We start from the raw sequence: 14831 nt of genomic DNA, 5'->3' as shown, positions 1-14831 counted from the left end.
CTTGAACCATAACAGCTCTGGTGTTTATAGCGGATAAAACAACTTAAAAATTCGGAAGCACTTATAGAACTATAGCAGCTTTGGTTTTAAACAATAACACGATATCTCCGCAACAGGAGTTTGAAAATCAAATCTTGCTCGTGGCATGGATCTGTACATAATGTTGAAGTAAAAAAAATACGTCAAAAAATGGTTTTCTGTTTTAATAGTATAGATAAACAGAAAATATATTTTTGAAGGACTCTATAAGATTTCCATCGAAAATCATATATAATACCATTATTTTCTATTTTCTAAGAGTATCCACGTATGCATTTCTTAAAGAATGTGGACCCACTTAATGTTTGGTTTACTTTGTTCGAATGAGTTAAGAGTTCGGAGAGTTTGGTCTGATTTGTGTCTTCAGCGTTTGGTTTGATAAATCAGTGAAACTTGCGATTAGTGCTTCACGCGATTAGGGCTTCAATGTTATCTTCTTTCCAGAACTCAACCTCGTCGTCTAATTGTTTTTCATACTCTCATTTTTTTTTCACCTCCCATTGTGGTTCAATGTATTTGTTTTAATTCTGCCATAATTGTTGTTCACATTAAATCCAGTATCAATGTCGATCATCAGAATCTCTTGATCCGCCATGGCCTTGTCGGCGCTCTCTAATCTGATGCTCGCCATTAACAAGAAGAAGACGAACTCACTCGATCACTATTGTCATCTCCGCAACTACATTGCTTTAACTTTGTTTGATTTCAGCCAGGATTGATTCTTATGTATTTTAATTTTACTGGAACAAGATTGAGAGATGAAAATTTTTGACTTTGGTTTAGATACTGAGACCTTAGATAAGACTTTTGTATCTTTATTTTTTTATTTATGTGTTTCAGGATCATAATATAGAGATTGATCATCAATACCTTTGCAGAAATTTTGAAAAGATGTAGCAATATACATGTTTCGAGTCATCATCAGCTTCAAAACCCAAACTTAACAGACGCAGCAGATCAGAGAGGTGAGAATTTTATTTTTCTGTATCTGATGTCCCTATATATCCTAACTGAGATTTTCAGGTTGCTGTATATTTAACACAACCACTATCGATTTCCAAATTAATCAGTTTCCAACTATGCAGGACACGACTATGTGTCTAATTGTGTTTGAGGGAATTTCCGGACTCCTTCATAGGAAATTGGAACCGACTCGATTTCTTTATCTGAGTCTTCGGGTAAGGATACAGTTGTAGCGAAGGAAGGAAAATTTTATGAGGCAAGAAGAGGCTCTAACGCTGCCGTGGAAGAGAAAATGAAGATTTTTTCTGGTTCAGACCACCAGGAAAGTAGAGTGAAAAAAGTAGAGCTTGAATGTAAAACAAAGAGAGATTTGAGGGATGATTTTGTTTTGTGCTTGTTTTGGAAAAATAGGTGGTTGTTCTTAGAGTCTCTTCACTGTCACTGTAGAGGCTGTGACGGCAAAACGAAGACACATCTATCTAGAATGTAAGGTCAATTTCTTCTTATTAACAACTTTCAATATATATTATTCCAGAAGTCATGAAAAGATCAATTGGAAAAGGATTACCGTAGTTTACTGCAGCTCAATCTCAGAAGTTAAAAGAATCTTTTGACTTCGTAGGAGTAAATTATTACAGTGCCTAGTGTTATTGACTTGGATCATAACACTCCAAACTGGAGTCCGACGCACACATCGAATGGAGGAGTGAGTTTATTTTTCAAGTTACATGATTCACTTTTTCAGTCACATGATTCGATATTTCATATTGTGTTTTTATTTTTGGTTTCTTGGCTCACAAGTTTTTCATTATTTTATTATCAAATAGAACAAAACAAAGCTGGAGAATTTTTGGGTCCAAGAGGTGGTTCAGAATGGGACTTTTATACCCGCAGGCCGCAAGGGTTAAGAAAGTTTCTAAACTATGCAAAAAGCAAATACGGAAACCCAAATTTATGATAATTGGTCAATTCTTCTATATCCATATATAGCATCCTCCAAACTTCCTTTTTCATTTTTGTGAATGTAACTAAAATTTTGAAAATTATGTAGGACACTGCGATATAAACTATGAAAAGAAAGCTAAACTTTCGAATTCGATGGATATTCAGAGGATAGAATATTACGAAAAATATCTCCAAAGCATCCACCAAGCCATCAAGTGAGTCTCTATTCTCTTTTAGTTACTTGACAAGCGAGAAACATATGCATCAAGCTTAATTGAGTTTTTTTCAAAGTTTTTAATTTCGTATTACCAACTGTGTATAATTCTCATTTTAGGGAGTATGGTGTTTAAGTAGATGGATACTATGCATGATCATTACTTGACAATTGCGAATAAATGCTGGCTATCGTGTTAAGTACAATATATTATATCGAGACTACAATAACGGTTTAAAACTAAACCGTTACCCAAGAATGTCGGCAATGTGGTACAAAAAGTTTTTGAAGAAAGAAGAGATTGAATATTCAGAGAAAGAAGGGTTGATGTTGAATCATGTTGCTAACAAGAATATGAAGAGGTTCTTAACGTCGTGTGGTTCGCTTTCCTGTTTTATACATATGCTTTGTTTTTCTTCCTCGATGCTTCATGTTTTTCGTCATTTGGATAATAATTTCCTATATTTTGTCAATTTTTTTTGCATTTAGGAAAGTACGAGAGTTAAGAGTTTATGAACAAGAGCGATACCTGAGAATCATTTTTTTGTGGAAAATATACAGTTAAACTATATTTATATTGGTTTAGTCACTATAGATAGGAATTGGGACTGAGCATCATTTCAAATTATTCCTCATCAAATTATACGTATAAAATAGAGTAAATGCATTCGAAGGAAAGAGCTTGGAATACAGTAGGTGTAATGCAGCCGAGATGAATATAAGAAAGAAGAGCATATAAGCTATGTAATGTTTGCGTGCTATTTTTGTTTGATGGCTTTACATCAGTTAAGAAGAATGATGAGATGAAGACAATTGAACATCACAATATGAGAAAATGGTGAATCATGCTCGAGTCTTGTGTGTATTTTTTATAGTTGTACCAAGAAAATGTTTTACACCAAAGATTAGACAGATTCCAATATTTTTCTTATCATTCTAATCTAAACATATACTCCCTCTGTCCCACTTTATGTGATGTTTTAGGTTATTACACATAGATTAAGAAAACCCATATTTTTATGTAGTTTATCTTGGTAACATAAAAATACATTAAATAAAACTAGTTTAACCAATAATAAAACAGTACAGTATTTTATAATTGGTCATAAAATTCAAATCATATTAAATTCTACCTAGATTAGTGAGAACACCACTTAAAATGGGACAAAATAAAAATCCTAAAACACCACTTAAAGTGGGACAGAGGGAGTATTATATGTTTAAATATAGTTTTGCAAGGAAAAACCAGTTTTTATCTATTCAAAATTCAGTATCAATACATTATAAATTTACAATTGATTATATAAGCAAATTCAGCTAAACCTAAACTTAATATACACTCCAACAAAATAACACAATCAAACACATGCACAACAAAAAAATCAGAAACCGCTTCCGAGCTATATAAAGGTGGCAAGATCACTACCAACTGTTCATTTTTGTTTTCTTATGAATTGGGCTTAAAGACCTAGCATCGATCTGACCTGTACAATTTTGTTTTCTTGGAAAAAAATGTTTGCTACAGTTTTGGCCAATTAAGTCCCAACAACCACTTATTCTTACCATATGCATTTTCTCACAAATTACGGTCAATTACAAAAATTAAAAAGACACAAATATCTACTAAATTTGGGAATATGAACAGTGCTTGAAAATAAATACAACATAAATGATCCCAACCATGTAAATTACTCTGCACACACAACAAATATACAACACTAACCACAAAAAATAGCACAGTTCATCACCCCACCTCCACCATATTACAATACAAATCATGGAGAATCAATGACAATAGCAAAACAGCAACTTCACAAACAAAGCAGCACTTTCACAGATTTCGATAGAGCAACAGCATATGCCCCTAGTTAGACTAATATGACAAGTTATAGGGGCTTTATCGTATAGGACAATAATATTTTTTTTTGTTTTCTTTTTACAAATTTTCCTATATATTATCACATAATCACATAAATACTTAAAGATGTTTTTTGGTAGCTGTTTGTATTCCATTGGGATACCACCCTTAAATTATGTAAAAAAATCCAAATATACTTTAAAATCTTAAAAATCTAAATAAATAATAATATTCAACATATCATTAGAAAATGTGATCAAATATTTAAATATTAATATGAAATTTGTTTCGGTTTGGATATTTGGATGGAAATATTATAAGTATTTAGGATCTTTCTGGTGTTTTGCGTATTTTAGCTATATTTAGATATGTACTTTTAGCTATTTTGGATAATTTCATATATATTTCATCTAGTTTGGAGCTCTAAAATAATTACTATATTTAGACATATATTTAACTGTATATTATGTCTTGCATTTTTATATCTTGTAAACATTCATTTTCATCACTTTTTTTTTTGCTAAACTGTGAATATCATAAAGATGAAAGGTTAGGGTTACAAAAGCCTAAATAGTGATAATTTGGCCAAAAAGAAATAAAAACAAGGTATACACAAGAAAATTAGATTAAAAAGATCAAGCTATCTAATCCAAATTTTTATGTCTTGTAAACATTCGTTTCATCACATTTTAGTTGATTTAGATTGCATTCAGTAGTATATATTGCACGTGCATGTGTGTTTGTGTGTTTTCAGGTTTTGGACTGGTTCGATCGGCTTTGGAGTGAATTAAGCCTAAAAGGCTGAAAACCGGACAATGCCAACACTTGTACCGGCCTTAATTATGCAGCGGTTTGTGTAAACCGCTGGAAACATTTGTGACCTCCAGTTTGACTGACCAACCCGACTATGTGACTAGTTCATAGTTAAACCTGATCTAATCATTGGGTCGGTTTGGTTTTTAAAACAATGTTTAAACTATGACCTTCATGAATTCCTTCATATGAAACTGTATCTTTGCGAGAAGATACATGCATATTCTCATAAATATTTATCCAAATTGCTACAAAGTCACAAAATCATAAACCCATTATTTAAACATAGTATTGTAAACAGAGGTTCACAACTTAACCAAATAAAGTTTAAAGAAAATTGATAAATAATGTGCTCTTATGGAACAAGGTCAAAACAACTTAGAGAAAAATCAGTCATTCACTAAATGATAATATAAAAACTAAAACTAAATCAAATAAAACAAATATACTCACAGAGAGACGATTATGGGATGTGTATCATTAATTCATGGAGTCTGTAGAAAATTAAGCTCCCTGTTTTGAGTAAAGAATAGAAGAGAAGAGAAGAGAGGATTTGGTGTGTCTTATTCCATGAATAATGAACTCCTTATATAGTGATACAATGAGAGAGTTTAGCTTGGAGACCAAGTACAAGTAAATCTTGGCGAGCAAGACTTCCTATAATCGACATCATAATAAATGTAAATATAACACTTTCCCTTGATGTCTATTATGCGCGTAAGATGCTGCCTCATTAAAAACCTCACCAGGAAAACCCATTGGGAAAAACCATGGTTAAGGGAAAAAGAGTGCAGCGCGCAATTACTTCCCCTCATGTGTACAGATGTCAAGATCCTTAAGACGACGTAATCCGATAAGATGAACCAACTTCTTGAAAGTAGCAGTGGGTAGAGCCTTGGTGAATAAGTCAGCCAGATTGTCGCTTGAACGAACTTGAACAACACGAACATCGCCATTCTTCTGCAGATCATGAGTGAAAAAGAATTTCGGTAGAATGTGCTTTGTCCTGTCTCCTTTGATGTATCCATCTTTGAGTTGAGCGATACATGCAACATTGTCCTCATACATGACTGTTGGGGCTTCTTTTCCCGTAGATAGACCACAATCTTCTCGTATATGTTGAATGACTGATCTTAACCATACACACTCGCGACTAGCTTCATGAATGGCTAAAATCTCTGCGTGGTTGGAAGAAGTAGCTGCAATGGTTTGCTTCATCGAACGCCAAGAGATAGCAGTTCCACCACAAGTAAACACATATCCTGTTTGTGATCTAGCATTGTGGGGATCAGACATGTACCCAGCATCTGCAAAACCAATCAAATCTTTTGTTGATGGATTAGGAAAGAATATACCCATGTCTTTCGTACCTTGGAGGTAACGAAGTATATGTTTTATCCCATTCCAATGCCTACGAGTTGGGCATGAACTAAACCTTGCCAATAAATTCACTGCAAATGATATATCAGGTCTTGTATGACTGGCAAGGTACATTAATGCCCCTATTGCACTTAAGTATGGTACTTCAGGACCAAGAACTTCTTCATCCTTTTCTCTAGGGCGGAAGGGATCTTTATTCACATCGAGTGATCTTACAACCATTGGACTACTCAAAGGATGTGCTTGATCCATAGAAAATCGTTTAGCCACCTTTTCTGTGTAAGTTTCTTGATGCACTAAGATTCTATTCTTGAGGTGCTCAATTTGTAGTCCCAAACAAAATCTTGTTTTTCCTAGATCCTTCATCTCAAATTCCTTTTTCAAGTATTCCATTGTATGTGAGATCTCTTCAGGAGTTCCAATGATGTTCAAATCATCAACATACACTGCAATGATAACATATCCTTTTTCAAATCTCTTTATAAAGATGCATGGACTGATAGGATCGTTTTTATAGCCTTCTTTCAACAAGTACTCACTTAGACGATTATACCACATACGTCCTGACTGTTTCAGTCCATAAAGAGATCGATTTAACTTTATGCTATAACTTTCTCGAGAATTAGAATTTTCTGCTTCAGGCAGTTTAAATCCTTCAGGGACTTTCATGTAAATATCAGTATCCAGTGGGCCATATAAGTAAGCTGTGACTACATCCATTAAGCGTAAATCAAGTCCTTCCTTTATCGCCAGACTGATAAGGAACCTGAATGTAGTAGCATCCACCACAGGAGAGTATGTTTCCTCATAATCAATTCCGGGTATTTGTGAAAACCCTTGAGCAACTAAACGTGCTTTGTATCTCACAACCTCACCGTTTTCATTTCTCTTTCGTACAAAAACCCATTTATAACCCACTGGTTTCACACCTTTAGGTGTACGGACTACAGGTCCAAAAACTGCTCTCTTTGCAAGAGATTTTAATTCAGCATCTATTGCTTCTTTCCATTTTGGCCAATCACTTCTTCGTGTACACTCTTCAATAGATTTTGGTTCTTGATCCTCATCCATAAGATCAACTGCTACTTTGTATGCAAAAATATCATCGACGTCGATTTGATTTCGGTTCCATTTTATTCCAGACATGACAAAGTTGGTTGAGATCTCTTCATTATCAGGTACCTGAATTTCCTTTGGTGTCATGTTCTCTTCTGGAGATTTTTCATTTGTAGTTATTACCTCGGTTTCATTATTGCCAATTTCTGCTCCTTTTCTTTTTCGAGGATTTTTATCTTTAGAACCGACAGGTCTACCACGCTTCAGGCGTGTCTTAGACTCATTAGCAGGTTGATTTTGTCCTTCTTGGACATTCATTCTCACTGGAGCATTTACAGCTGGGATATGTGACATGGTCACTTTCTTTGGGTCAGTAAATGCATCTGGCAACTGGTTAGCTAAGCTTTGTAAATGAATTATCTTTTGGACTTCTAAGTCACATTCTTTAGTTCGAGGATCAAGATAAGATAATGATAATTCATTCCAGTTAATATCTTTTCCCAACTGTTTATTCTCTTCCCCTAATGTTGGAAAAACAGACTCATTAAAATGACAATCTGCGAATCGGGCCTTAAATAAATCCCCTGTGGATGGCTCTAAATACTTAATGATTGATGCAGAATCATATCCAACATATATTCCTAACCTCCTTTGAGGTCCCATTTTAGTTCGCTGTGGTGGAGCAATTGGAACATATACTGCACATCCAAATATCTTAAGATGGGAAATATTTGGCTCTTGACCCATAATCAATTGTGATGGGGAGAACTGATGATTACTCGTTGGCCTTATGCGAATCAATGCTGCTGCATGTAATATAGCATGTCCCCATGCAGAGACTGGGAGTTTTGATTTCATAAGCAATGGTCTAGCAATCAACTGAAGACGTTTAATTAACGATTCAGCTAAACCATTTTGTGTGTGAACATGTGCTACAGGATGTTCAACACTTATTCCAATAGACATACAATAATCATTAAAAGCCTGAGACATGAATTCACCAGCATTGTCTAGGCGAATTGCCTTTAAGGGAAAATCTGGAAAGTGTGCTCGTAATTTGATCAACTGAGCAAGCAGTCTCGCAAACGCCAGGTTGCGAGTTGATAGCAAAGAAACATGTGACCATCTTGTTGATGCGTCAATAAGAACCATAAAATACCTGAAGGTTCCACATGGTGGGTGAATCGGCCCACAAATGTCTCCTTGAATACGTTCCAGAAAGTTTATTGATTCATGAATTATCTTGGCTGGTGAAGGCCTTATGATCAATTTTCCTTGAGAACAAGCAGCACATGAAAAATCATTGGGAAGAATCTTCTGGTTCTTCAGTGGATGCCCACATGAATTTGTGATTATTTTTCGCATCATTGTTGAACCGGGATGGCCTAACCGGTCATGCCAAACAGTAATGTTTTCAGTAAACTTCTGGTTTACAATGGCATTAGCCTCAATTGTACTAATCTTAGTGTAATACAATCCAGTGGAGAATGCTGGTAGTCTTTCTACTACTTTCTTAGAGCCATGGATAACACTTGTAATATGAAGAAATTCAATATTTTCTTCATTCATTGTCTCAATATGATATCCATTTCGGCGAATATCTTTGAAACTCAATAAGTTTCTTTGAGACTTAGGGGAATACAATGCATCAACTATTTCAAGTTGTGCTCCCATAGGAAGTATTATATTTGCTTTTCCAGAACCTTCAATTATTTTTGCACTTCCTGTTATAGTGCTCACACTTGCTTCTCTATTTATCAAATGAGAGAAATATTTCTTATTTTTCAGAATTGTGTGACTAGTTGCACTGTCGGCCAAGCATAAATCTCCACCATCCATTTCTATTCAAGTAAATAAATAAAATAAATTATAATCTCATAAAATAATTAAATATATTAAATTCATTAATGCAAAGAAACAACACCATAATAAATAAAATCAAAAGCCAAATAATTAAAAGCTCATAAATAAATAAAAACAAAGCATCTCTTTAATAGTTATTGCTCGATCACTTTTTCTCTTCGTCAATGAGAAAATCGGAAATGTCAAGGTGGGTGGCATCAACCATATCAAAGTCTCCCTCTCCACCTTCGTACACCATATTTGTTTCCACATTCTTTCCCTTTTGTTTCACTGATTTTTGATACAGGTCAACAAGATGCTTTGGTGTACGGCACGTACGAGCCCAATGGTCTTTACTTCCACATCGGTAGCATTCAGTTGCTTGTTTGTTACCATCCTTGTTTTCCCATTTCTGGTGAGAGTTAGAGTTCTTAAAAGAAACTCCTCGGACTCGAATTTGACCATATCCACGTCCACGTGTATCTCCACGACCATGTCCACGACCACGACCGCGACCACGAGTGTAGCCATTTCTGCGGCCCGTGTTGTTCTGTTCAGTCACATTCGCTTCAGGGAATGGAGCAGAACCAGTTGGACGTAGTCCATGATTTTTAATCAAAAGCTCATTGTTTTGCTCAGCCACAAGGAGACAAGATATAAGTTGGGAATACTTCTGGAATCCCTTTTCACGGTATTGTGTCTGCAGGACAAGATTATTTGCATGAAAAGTAGAGAATGTCTTCTCTAACTTATCAGCTTCCGTGATTTTCTCTCCACATAACTCCAATTTGGAGGTAATTTTGAACAAGACTGAGTTGTACTCACTTACAGACTTAAAGTCTTGTAACCTCAGATGTGTCCATTCATACCGAGCTTTAGGTAAAATCACAGTTTTCTGGTGGTCATACCTTTCCTTTAAGTTGTTCCAAAGGATTTGTGGATCTTTCACCGTCAAGTACTCATTCTTGAGATCTACATGGAGGTGATGACGAAGGAGTATCATAGCTTTTGCTTTATCTTGGCTTTCAGCTTTATTTCCTTCTAGGATTGTAGCTTCAAGTCCCTTTGCACTAAGGGAAAATTCGGCATCTAATGCCCAAGCCAAGTAATTGTTTCCAGTGATATCAAGAACTTCAAATTCAAGACTAGTAAACTTTGACATAGTTCACTATTGGCTTGCTAAAGCTTCGTGCTGATAACGTGTTTGAGTAAAGAATAGAAGAGAAGAGAAGAGAGGATTTGGTGTGTCTTATTCCATGAATAATGAACTCCTTATATAGTGATACAATGAGAGAGTTTAGCTTGGAGACAAGTACAAGTAAATCTTGGCGAGCAAGACTTCCTATAATCGACATCATAATAAATGTAAATATAACACTCCCCATTTTTCGTATGTGTCCAAATTCTTGACATCATAATATCTTTTATTGGCAATTATTCTTTAATTTCTGGATCGTTCGAAATTGTTGCTATCCACCATCTCTAGATTTCAGAAATATCTAGATTTTCTAAAAACTTGTAAATGAATGTGACCCATACCTATTTGAGTTTTTGTGTGTTTATCAAAGCTGTGTGAACTACTATTTCACCACCTCACTGTATTTCATCTGCGTAATCTATATTTGTAAAAGCTCCACTGACCAATATCCTACTATTGAATTATCTTTCCCTAAACTTAATCACCAGTTTCCATGTTTTTGATCCTATAACTTATTCATGTTTTTAATTAAAACAAAAAAATAAAGAAGCACATATTTTTATATATGTGAATATGAGATCAAGGGTGCAAGGTGCAATCACCTTTTTTATGAAATTTATGTTAAACAATATGGAGTATCATTTTGTGAATAATGTGACATTAGCTACTGCTTATACCATGTTTGTATATATATATATATATATATATATATATATATATATATATATATCAATTTTCATTTGCTCTTTTATTTTCAACTTATTTTGATTAAATATTATTTTACATTTACATGACATACTGATAACAATAAACAAAAAGTGAAAACAAAGAAATACATAAGCAAAATCTATAAAAAATTAAGCAAATAATTAATTATATTTAGTTTTCTTGTTTTATTTATTTATATTATAATCATTACTTAGCCAATGTCATAATAACAATAGATTTCAAGAATAAATAAAAAATAGTATACATAATGTCTTCTGTTTAAAATGTACAATACCTTGATTTAATTGGTATTTCTTTTTGTTTTGATAAAGATGTTATCTATTTGCGTTGAACTTAACATTTTACGTTTGTCCCTTCTGTATAGATTAATTAACTTTAAAATTTTAGATTTATGATAATAAACATATAATAACAATATTATATATTTGGAAATGTAAAATAAATAATATAGTGACCATAGAAGAATAATCCAAATAAATATACCGTCCAAAAGATGAATAGTCTTGGCATGTTGTTGGTATACAACGGCAGATACACCTATACAACACATGCATATAATAGAATTAAATTTAAATAACTAAATATTATGTAATTATATATAACAAACCTTCCATCCAACTTCTATTGTGTTCAGATTGTTTGTACATATGAACAGATTACACGATAGAATGGGTTCAAATATCATTAGATTGTTTTCATGATAACTATTAATAGCTTATACCAATGTTTGTATATATATATATATATATTGTGAGTTTACAGGACATAATTGATGACAATAAATTGATAAAAACAATTGAAAGCAAAGAAATATATAATCAAAAATCAAGAAACATTAGCAAAATATAAGCAAAATAATAAGTTATATTCATTTTTTTTGATGAAATGTGAAATTTATTGATCTTGTACAAAGAATAAGTTATATTCATTTTGCTTGTTGTATTTGTTTATATTCTAATTATTACATAGCCAAAATTATAGTAAAAGAAATTTCAAGATTACATATTAAATAATTTAACAAACATAATCTATACACTTGAAGGTTAACCATATCAACATATCAACTATGCACTAAACCCGCGGCTTCATGGAATGATGGTTAGGTGGTTTGAAGCACATGAGAATGCTTATTAGATACTGAGTAGTGAGTAGATTCAGCTTCTTATATTTTTCCAAGATGATCAATAAATTTAACATTTCATAAAAAAAAGTATTATTATTTGAGAAGTCAGTTTCTTTTGTATCATCTCACCTTGTTTTTTTAATAATTATTAATTACAATGCTATCCTTAATGAATTATAAAATATAATTAATACAATTATTAACATTTTATCTTCTCTTTTGATAATCTTTGTTATTTTAAAAATTTTACTTCAGTTTCATTTTTCTTATATTGGTTTCCAAATCACATATATAAAAGGTAATATCTATAAAATAAAATGTGGTCATATATATATATATATATATAAAATATATAAAATATATACATATATATATATAAAATAAAAATAATCAATTAATTAAAAAACAAAATAAATAATACCTCTTTTAAAATCTTTCGTCAGAATGAAAATATAGAGGATCTTGTATGTACGTGAATGTATGAATGTGTTGTACTAACATTTCTATCTTCTCCTTTTTATTTTATACTCATTTTTACGCGGTTTTGGGATGAAATCCACTACCACCGAGTGCGTTACCCAATGAAAGCGTTTTTCTGAGTATTTTTACTTTTCTGAAAAATGCACTTGGATAACCTACCTATTTATGGTAACGCGAATCAAAAAAGAAAAATAGCTGATTGGTGACTTTTTGCGGTTTTTCGATTTTTTTTGTTAAAATCCGCACCCGCATTGTCACCATTCATTACCCTAGAATATCATATTCGACCTCTTTTACTTTTTACAGTGCTTTGTTTTTTCAATTAATAATGCTTAGTATAAAGAAAGATACTCTTTAATAAAATGCTTTGTCATTCTATATAACGTCCACTTTCAACTTACAAAATACGCTAATCTTCATTTCTTCATCTTTCTTTAATCATCTCTCAACTCAAACTCAGAATGAGCTGGTTTCGTTTTCTCTTGTGTCTCGTCATTGTATGTTCTCCCTCTGCCTCTCCCGCCGGCTCTCCCACCGTCAAGGACCATTGTGGAGAGTGTAAGTTCTCCTTCTTTCGACATCTAATGATGACAATAAATTGATAAAAATAATTGAAAGCAGAGAAATATATAATCAAAAATCAAGAAAACATTAGCAAAATAATTAGTTATATTCATTTTTTTCTGATGAAATGTGAAATTTATTGATCTTGTAAAAAGAATAAGTTATATTCATTTTGCTTTTTGTATTTTTTAATATTCTAATTATTTCATAGCCAAAATTATAGTAAAATAAATTTCAAGATTACATATTAAATAATTTAACAAACATAATCTATACACATGAAGGTTAACCATATCAACATATATAATCTCTATAGTATTATTATTTGAGAAGTCAATTTCTTTTGTATCATCTCACCTTGGTTTTTTAAAAATTATTAATTACAATGCTATCCTTAATGAATTATAAAATATAATTAATACCATTATTAACATTTTATCTTCGCTTTTGATAATCTTTGTTATTTTAAAATTTTACTTCAGTTTCATTTTTCTTATATTGGTTTCCAAATCACATATATAAAAAGGTAATATCTATAAAATAAAAATGTGGTCATATATATATATATATATATATATATATATATATATATATATATATATATATGTGTGTGTGTGTTGTGTGTGTGTGTGTGTGTGTGTGTGTGTGTGTGTGTGTGTGTGTGTTTAATTGATTTCCTGAAAAGGAAAATTCATAAAACATAATATAAAAACAAATAATTTTTCCTATCAAAAATTTCTCAAAGAACATAGTAGATATTAAAAATTACTAAATTTAAGTTTTCTATCAACCAATATATTTAATAAACTAAAGATTTTTTAACTAACATAAATTTATAACTTTATTGAACTAAAACTATTATACATAGTTACCTAACTAAGGTGGTATTAGGTGGACATCCCGCAGGCATGTACAAGCCTTAATATGATTTTTAGCTTGATGTATATATTTTTATGATTCAACATTCGTGGTTTAATATTTGAGTCTTTTTAAGCATTATTTACTTTTCATTCTAATCATTCAAGATTGATATTTAAATTTATATATGTATGCAATAAATAATTCATGCATGTTGATATGTAGTATTCAAACGGTATATACTTTTTTGGTGATCAATGAAATATAAGTAGTTATAGATTCAAAGTTCAATGAAATTAAATAAATTGACTTAATTGTTTAACATAACTTAAATAAAGAGTCTAAAAAAAACATTGATCCCATTTTAGTTTTCGGCACCTCGATAACTTCAGTCTGATGATTCTTAGTCCTATTCATTTGTGAAGAAGAATCCATGCGTAAAGTTATCAACACTATAATATGATACTTTAAAACTTAAATAACTAGTATATAAGATACTAGTATATAAGATACCTTGATCGTAGTTTATTATCTTCAGACACATCATAGTTCCACAGTACTTGGTTATATTCGTCGAAACCTGTAAGAGTAACTAAACATAGAGGTAAATCTAATAGTAAATTTTATTGTGGGTTATACTTAATATTTAAAATAAATACAAAAAAGAATACCATCTAAGAATTGATTAATATGCCAAAATGATCTTAAACATATTTCAGGTTCTCTCCATTGTTGAGCATGAACTTGTTGTCTCTCAAACTGAACGACA

General features: G+C 32.1%; 1 protein-coding gene and 1 long non-coding RNA gene across 3 annotated transcripts; one reads left to right on the top strand and one right to left on the bottom strand.

Annotated features, from left to right (window-relative positions):
• The first annotated feature begins 346 nt into the window (after positions 1-346).
• LOC130497543 (uncharacterized) lies at positions 347-2657 on the top strand. 2 transcript variants are annotated; one of them, XR_008936518.1, is made up of 6 exons: positions 347-1004; positions 1125-1493; positions 1625-1708; positions 1830-1966; positions 2054-2162; positions 2282-2657. It is a non-coding gene; the product is annotated as an uncharacterized LOC130497543 (long non-coding RNA). The 2 variants fall into 2 exon arrangements; XR_008936517.1 differs by having other exon boundaries at positions 348-1004; positions 1125-1488.
• A 6619-nt stretch (positions 2658-9276) lies between these two features.
• On the bottom strand, positions 9277-10272 carry LOC130498047 (uncharacterized). Its single transcript, XM_056991387.1, has one exon. It carries the CDS (start codon positions 10270-10272, stop codon positions 9277-9279), a length of 996 nt encoding a protein of 331 aa, XP_056847367.1.
• Between the last annotated feature and the right edge of the window lie 4559 nt (positions 10273-14831).

The sequence above is a fragment of the Raphanus sativus genome, chromosome 7 (assembly GCF_000801105.2).
Source record: "Raphanus sativus cultivar WK10039 chromosome 7, ASM80110v3, whole genome shotgun sequence".
Classification (NCBI taxonomy): Eukaryota; Viridiplantae; Streptophyta; class Magnoliopsida; order Brassicales; family Brassicaceae; genus Raphanus; species Raphanus sativus.
This window is presented reverse-complemented; position numbering and strand designations above follow the sequence as displayed.

What these genes read in the sequence shown, in the direction of transcription:
- LOC130498047 (XM_056991387.1), bottom strand. Translation starts at nt 10,272, where the DNA reads ATGTCAAAGTTTACTAGTCTTGAATTTGAAGTTCTTGATATCACTGGA.